Source organism: Primulina huaijiensis, chromosome 2 (genome assembly GCF_012295235.1).
Source record: "Primulina huaijiensis isolate GDHJ02 chromosome 2, ASM1229523v2, whole genome shotgun sequence".
In the NCBI taxonomy this organism is placed as follows: Eukaryota; Viridiplantae; Streptophyta; class Magnoliopsida; order Lamiales; family Gesneriaceae; genus Primulina; species Primulina huaijiensis.
The window spans coordinates 6247295-6255243 of NC_133307.1; the positions used below are offsets into that span (position 1 = coordinate 6247295).

At 31.6% G+C, this 7949-nt stretch overlaps 1 protein-coding gene across 2 annotated transcripts; it reads left to right on the forward strand.

Moving 5' to 3' along the window:
- Positions 1-214: 214 nt before the first annotated feature.
- Positions 215-6918, forward strand: LOC140965898 (uncharacterized). Of its 2 annotated transcripts, none has more exons than XM_073426138.1 (6): positions 215-719; positions 795-918; positions 1206-1347; positions 3167-3209; positions 3768-4044; positions 6683-6918. In XM_073426138.1, the coding sequence occupies exons 1-6, from the start codon at positions 537-539 to the stop codon at positions 6757-6759; spliced, it is 846 nt and encodes a 281-aa protein (XP_073282239.1). In that variant the 5' UTR covers positions 215-536; the 3' UTR covers positions 6760-6918. The 2 variants fall into 2 exon arrangements, with proteins under 2 accessions (XP_073282239.1, XP_073282248.1); XM_073426147.1 differs by having other exon boundaries at positions 3167-3203; positions 6683-6917.
- The last annotated feature ends 1031 nt before the right edge of the window (positions 6919-7949 follow it).

A 7949-nucleotide genomic window follows, 5' to 3' on the forward strand; every position in this document is an offset into this window, starting at 1 on the left:
AGTTTAACACTGTACATCAGAATTAATCCTCAGCAAGATCATGTCATGATACAAAGAATATACAAACTAATATTATATGTGAATTCTCGACCACAGTTAGCATGTAGTACGATCCTATAAACTTCGAGACTCCGATATTATTCTAGTAAAAATATGTGAATATTCTAAATTGTCTCGATTCATAATTTCTATGCAACCAACAAATCTNAAAGCCACAGATCTATAGCCTTGGCCCTTCATTTCTTACGTACAGCGGATTCGAGATTGCAACTGTCGGATCCCTTCTCTCCTCAAATCACTTCTACTTAACAATCCACATATATCAAATAAACCCACCATATTCCCCTCCTCCGCCAACACACGGCGGCAGCCACCGTTTGACACAAGATCAGCTGGAGCCAGCTGATGGACTGAAGAAATTAGGACAACAGGAAATCCCGCATTGGGTCTTGGATTCTTGATGAAGATATGAGAAACGATTCCTATTTTTTTTTTTTTGCAGATAAAAATTACAGCGTTTTATTTTATCAGATATCATGGCGTATCAGCATTACCGGTCGCCATTCGGGGACACGACGTTTACGAAGGTGTTCGTTGGGGGGCTCGCCTGGGAAACCCACACGGAAGTAATGCAGAGTCATTTCGAGCAATTTGGTGAGATTCTTGAAGCTGTGATCATCACTGACAAGCATACTGGCAAATCCAAAGGCTACGGATTCGTAAGCATATTATTTTTATTTATAAAAAATTATATGAATTCTTAATATATGGTTTATTTCATTTTATTTTTACAGGTGACATTTCAAGATCCCGAGTCAGCACAAAGAGCTTGTGCTGATCCGAATCCTGTAATCGATGGAAGAAGAGCTAACTGTAACATTGCTTCATTGGGCCGACCAAGACCTTCTCCACCTAGAGGTAGGTACCCAAATTTTTGAACTTTTTTTGAAAAACAAGATTGAAAGACAGATTATTACAATTTGGTCTCGAAATCGAGATTTCATTTAATATTTTTGACTTTGGTGTCAGAACTCAGTTGTTAAATTTGATATCCTTGATTTGTTGACATCCAAACTAAGGACTAATTAGTGTATATATAGTGAGTAAATATATCAAATATTTGTTTAAAGAAAAACCCTTTAAATTTTGAATAAAAAGTTGTTGAATTAATTATAACAATTAGTTGGTTGTGTTGAATAATATAGGCGCTAATCAAGGGGGAAATTTATATCCAAGAGTAGTTGGAATAGCACAAGGGGGGTCATCGTCATCCTATCCTCCGCTACCTCCACCACCACCTCCTCCGCCGCCGGAACTGCAGACTCCGGTTATCTATCCGCCGTATGGGTACGTTTTCTTCTTTTTCATTGATCTGTGAAATAATAATATGGTCCATGGAAGATTAATATGAAAAGTATATATGGCAAACATGCGGTGGGGTAACAGTACTAATCGTGGATAGATAGAATCATCGAAGGCCGAGCGCTCTATTTTAATTAAAAAATAACAATAGCCACGATTTTTTTTTTTAGGAGAAATAATTTTTATCATTATATAAATTTGGTCTATGAAAATTTAAAAAATATTTAACAATAATTAACTAGTAATTCTACTTTAAAAAAATATAGAAAACCATAATCTTTAGAAATGTTATGCATAAAAATAAACGTGTATCGAGCCCATTTCCGATTTTTTGCCCTTCAATTTTACATAAAGTTTGCATTAAAAAAATATTAAATAAGGGTGAATAAAGAATGGTAAATATAGAAGAAAAATTATAAAATAAAATAAAATAAAATGGTGGATTGTATTGAATGCAGTCGTTATTGGCAGATGACCCATAGACAAGTTGATGACGTAACATAAGGGAATATACGTTGAATGCTATGTTGACCCCTTTTATTGACTAACAATAACAATTTTAATTTTAATTTTAAAAAATTAAATATGCGAGTACAATACAAAAATNTAATATGATTCACCTAAATTTTGAGTCTAAATTTTTTATTTTTGTTTTTATTTGTCACTGAGATTTAAGTTTCGTCTCATATTAGAATATAATCTCGATTGTTATGTGGCCACTATACATACATGCAACAACTTGTTTGAGTATCGTCTGACATTTTACATGCATTATGAGAAAATTTTGAACAATAAATTTAGTATATGATTATTTTATAAATTAATTATCGTTTTCAAAATATAGATTCATTATTTAAAAACGTTGTCTCATGCATTAAACTAGGTGTTTATAGTTTTTAAGCATTAGCTTTGAGGGTAAAGAATAAAAAGTCGAGGTTAAAAATCGGGGGGNCATTTTTTCCGGATATAAATTATATTAACTATTTTTCAAAATATTATAAGTTTATTATTTTAATATGATTCACCTAAATTTTGAGTCTAAATTTTTTTTATTTTTGTTTTTATCTGTCACTGAGATTTAAGTTTGAGACGATGTCTCATATTAGAATATAATCTCGATTGTTATGTGGACATACATGCAACAACTTGTTTGAGTATCGTCTGACATTTTACATGCATTATGAAAAAATTTTGAACAATAAATTTAGTATATGATTATTTATAAATTAATTATCATTTTCAAAATATAGATTCATTATTTAAAAACGTTGTCTCATGCATTAAACTAGGTGTTTATAGTTTTTAAGCATTAGCTTTGAAGGTAAAGAATAAAAAGTCGAGGTTAAATATCGGGGAAAAAAATTTGACCAATGTTATTCTTTAAAATGCCCCAAAATTTTAAATAATAGCAATTTTATACCAATAAATTGTTTTTCGAAAGATTCGATCGAGTACTTTTGGTGTTTTTTATTTTAAAAAAAATTGCGAGGGCGAAATGGAATATATTATATAATATATCTTGTATATATACAATATTATTTACTTTAAAATTAATTAAGAAAAATCTTGATTTGACGAAAGATATCTGATATCAGAAAAAATTTTAGTCGATGCGGATGTTGTATGCATTTAAAATCCATCACAATTATCGACAAAAATACTTATGTCGACTAAATTAATCGAAACATTCACAATAAATTTTATCTATTTTTTATTTTTCAAATGAGGAAGAAATCTTCCTTCTAATTTTAATCCATTGATGCATATATTTAATAATTTGGCTAATGCAAACTTTATATTTCAGGTATGCTCCTTACCCACCAGATTATGGTTTCAACCAGGTTATTGTTCTTTCCCTTACACCTCTTTTCCACTTTATTAAACGTTCATGTCTATCAAAACACAAAAACTCATGTGAAACGGTCTCACATGTCAATTTTGTGAAACGGATATTCTATATGGGTCATCCACGAAAAAAATATTACTTTTTATGTTAAATATATTAATTTTATTGTAAATTAATATGGACATGAGTTATCTGTCTCATGAATAAAGATCCGTGAGACCGTCTTATGAAATACATACTCTTATCAAAATGCTCTGATTTTTTCATAAATTGGCATCAAGTCTTCAATATCATGACAAATAGATTGTCCTAAGCGCGATAAAATTATTTAAAATCGAGCAACTCGTATGAACAAACGCTCGACATCATCTTAAGACAATAATCAAACCAATCTCAGTACTCTAAATTCTTTCCAAATTTGGTATGACTAGTACCGAGCACTGTCTCGTCGAAGTTGTCAGTGTGAGACTAGGTTTCGCGATTTTTTAAAAAATTCGAAAATATAAATAAAAACGGGATATGGTTGTTTATTTATTTATTTATTATTTTAATTTGACAGACAATGTATAACCAACCACGAATTCCACAAATGAGTTATTATAATCAGTTATATGGGGCTTCTTCATCAGCCATAGGTAATCCGTATTACTATGGATATTCTGTACAAGCACCAAGGGGATCATATCCTGTACCCCCGGCGCAACGTTTCCAAGCACCGTCTTATGTATACTATCCTACGCTGACGCAGCTGGAAGGCCCTTCTTCAGCTTATTCTGCACTACCTACTCCACTTCCTTTACTGCAACCCCCTAGGCTTTCATTCTCATCCACCACTGGTAAAATTCTTTAAATAAATATTCTTTATTTAATTTCCTGCTTATGGTGTTCTTTATAATTATATAAACATGGTAGAAAATAGAACTAACAATATTTAGGATATGTAACACATCGGAAAATTATTTCAAATTCATCCTATGAGTTAGGGTTTTGGTCCTTTATGTAGTTGGGATTCGGTTTTAGTGCAGTGAGTAATTGGATTTTCACTGTTAATCTAATTTTACCCGAATGTTAACGTAGTGTTAGGCATGTCAGCAATGTTCAACACCACGTCAGTAATATTTGGCATCAGGTAAATGGCAACACTTGGTCGAAGCTAGAGAAAAAATTCAACGAACTAATAGCGAAAGCGGGAGGTCCAGTCTACGAACCCGCGCGAACTATCACTGCTTCTGGTTTAGGTGGACTTACTACACTAACTTCAAATATCTTAACTAATTAAAGTAACAAAACTCACAATAGACCAAATTTCTTGAAAATTTTGATGATGTTTCCTAATTATTTATTATGAACATGAAAACTTAATTCGAAAACGTCGAATTAGAACGATGGTGAATATAATATAAGAAGTTGATTTGTATTTTTCCCATCAAATAAATGATATTTGTAACATGGTGATAAATTTATATACTCAAAAATCATCATTCCCAAATAAATCATAACTTTTGTGTGATTCATCAATTTTTGAATTTTCATCAAATTTTGAATTTTCTTGTAGTTGGATTGAGGATACTCGAGCTAAGCTACGTGTGGATAGGTTAAATTAAAGGGGCAATGCTAATGTATTACATTTTAGGTCGATCCCTCAAATTTAGAGCTATTTGGAGTTTTCGAAAATTTATTTTACAAACATAAGTTATAAAATAAACAATGATAATGTTTTTAGGAAAAAAATTCTACTATAGGGGCTAAAATGGTTTTGTTTTTTATTAAATTTAATGAATAATATTTATAAATTTTAAGATCTATTAAATTGGGTTAAATTATAATATAATGGAAAAAACGAGATTGCCAAAAGTTAAACTAAAAATAATTATAGAACATAAACAAACAAAGTATTTAATTTACTTATTTCTCTCTTTTACAATATTATCGATGTGGTCAAATATTAAGCTTAACTAGTTTTTAAAAGTGTTAGGGCAAGTAAATGGATTAACTAATGTCGTAAATATTTCAATAACATAAGAACAATTAAGTGGTATAATAATTGAACCATGACTTTACACAATAGTGTAGAAAATTATTAGTGTTGGGGAAAATCTATAAACTTTAAAATTCATAATGCAAAATCATTAAGAATTTGACTTTAAATTCGAAAGCGTACATGAAGCCATAATCCTGAATTCTTTAGAACGTGTCTTGATCTTCCAGATCTACGCGCTCTTTTCTGTGAGAGAATCCTTTAGTTTTCTCTTTTGGACTACTTTCTTAATGGAGAAGAGAATAGGGTGCATGATACAGCGCGATCTGAGGAACATGTCCCATATATAATGTCTATCATTATCTTCTGATATTTATGTTTTAGCTCATCATAAAAAAAGAAATTACAATCTATGAGATACACTAGAGTTCAATAGCTAAAACTTTAACTGGTCACTTTAGTTTTGAGCTTAATTTAATAGACAACACACAACACATAATTATTCACATATAATCTCATATAAATAAAATTGATCCAAAAAGTAGTTTTCTCCATAAATATGTTTTTAGTAGTCTCGGCTCTTTTGTTTTGGTCGTTTCTGGTTCATTCTCTCTTTTTTCTTGTGTACTAAATTAAATAGTCACTAGTGTTTAACAAATTGAGACAAACGCATCCTTAGCCAGAGATTTATTTGAGACTCTTCTTTCTCGTGTACTAAAATTGTCCCTAATTTTTTTTATACAAANTTTAAGTGGCCAGTATGAAAATCCAAGCACGTGAGATGAGCTGTAGGGTTTCTGGTGCCTAAAAATGGGTCAAAGGGGAGACAGTGAGGCATGACTGAACTTCTAGTGGCACCATGTGCGCTTCACACAAATTTAGACAACATTTTTTTTTAGAATTGGCAACAATTTGGGGTCTTATATGTGATTGTTTGTATCCCTCAATGTAAATATAGAATTAGATATCGAATTTGAGAATACAAGTATCCTATAAATTTTTTATGTTTTTAAAGTTTTGATCTCGTTAGTTTTTTTTTTAAGAAAAAAACATAATCTAGAGGTAGTAACTCGTACTGTTTCAGGAATTGATTTTAGTTCATGCAGTACTTTATCGCGTGGGAACAAGAATTATTTATTCCGTGCGCACAATAGATGCATCTTTACTGTATAAAAACGATTAACACCAGATATCGTAAAAATCTACTATAGCACCTTGTAAATCAATTCAAATACCCAACACAGACAGAAATATTAAATTTTTCTTCATGCAAAAAAATTTGAGTTGTACACAAAAGTAAGTCATATAGCAATGTTTTGCCACTTGAAGCACCCATACTGCACAATGGGAGGCAGAACTTAAACTTTTATCGAGTCAAAATTTTTTAAAATGCCTATATTATATTAACTTGGAATTTTTATCGGGAAGGTTTATATTTAAATTACACTTTATATTTATATCTATAATATTAATGAATTAGGATTTTATTGGTGTAGATTCGGCAGCTCGTCCTCAAACATCGACGGAAACAGAAGCCGGCGGCGCCGCTACTTCGACAAGTTCGACTGCTTAATATTGACCATATTATTCATCCATTCAAACATTGGCAATTGTACAATCTTTTGCAAATTAATCTATTTTTAATTTATTTTTCCCATTTCATAATAGAATATCTTATATAACCATTCAATTTATTCTCCTCCCTTTATGGATCCAACTTTCGTGCAAATTGGTGTTTATTTTCAATTTAAACGAAATGGTATTGATTAATAAATTTATGGGAATTGACTGCCACAGATCAAAATATTTTGCGAAAAACATACACGCGTACCTTCACATTTTGCAAAACAACAATGATTCAATTCGAAAGATTGCACTGGTTGGTTCCAATTTATTATGACACATCCATATATTTTGCATATTTTCTCATTACTTGGTTATATTTCTTTCTACAAAAATTCAAACATTTAAATTCTAGTTATTCATTTCAGAAATGACAGCACCGGCAATTCAGAAATGACAGCACCAGTTAGTCCTTTCTACATCATGAATGTACTCATAATCGATTTTGAATCGATTTATTCTATGGAAGATGTTGCAGTTACTCAAGTCTTCAAGGCGGTTTAGTCATCTAGAATCAAGACCTTTCTCGGTTCATCTTTGGATGTCTTCTATGCGAGAGGAAAATTCACTGAAGATTGGAAGCTACAGATGCCTATGGGAGAGGATAGCCTGCTGATTGAGCAAGATTTCTTCTCAACCCAGTTACAGTTTCCCTCTGAATGTATAACTAACTTCTCTGAAGTCCCACAGCAAGCAGTTGATGATATGAAGTTGAAGTTCTCTGCTTTTAGTGATCTAATCAAGATATCAAGAAAGAAGAAAGAAATGAAGTTGGAGTATCAATTGCCGGTTGATGTGGTGGCCAATACTATTTTGGCTAAGGCAGGCTCTTTTGATGCCTTCACCTCAGAGAAAGTTCTTGGTGATGACAGTCATCACCACAGAAATAAAGATCAATTGGTCTGTAATTTTGTTTCATATTCTGAAGACAATGATCCAAAGTTAAAAGCAATCAGTAGGTTTTTTCATCCTTTTAAGCCGACTGTTTGATGATGCAAGAGCATTGCTGAGCAATTATGTCACCTTGCATAAATTCAAAGCTCTCACTGCAACAAACATGTGAGGACTCGGATTTTCGAAGCAAATCACACAAACAATAAACCTCAAAAATTTTAACTCAAGCTTGTCAAACTCAGAGCT

Excerpts from the sequence above, each read along its gene's own strand:
- LOC140965898 (XM_073426138.1), top strand. The coding sequence starts at position 537 with ATGGCGTATCAGCATTACCGGTCGCCATTCGGGGACACGACGTTTACG. Across the intron at positions 919-1,205 it reads AAGACCTTCTCCACCTAGAG|GCGCTAATCAAGGGGGAAAT; the intron begins GTAGGTACCCAA and ends TGAATAATATAG. Across the intron at positions 4,045-6,682 it reads TTCATTCTCATCCACCACTG|ATTCGGCAGCTCGTCCTCAA; the intron begins GTAAAATTCTTT and ends TTATTGGTGTAG.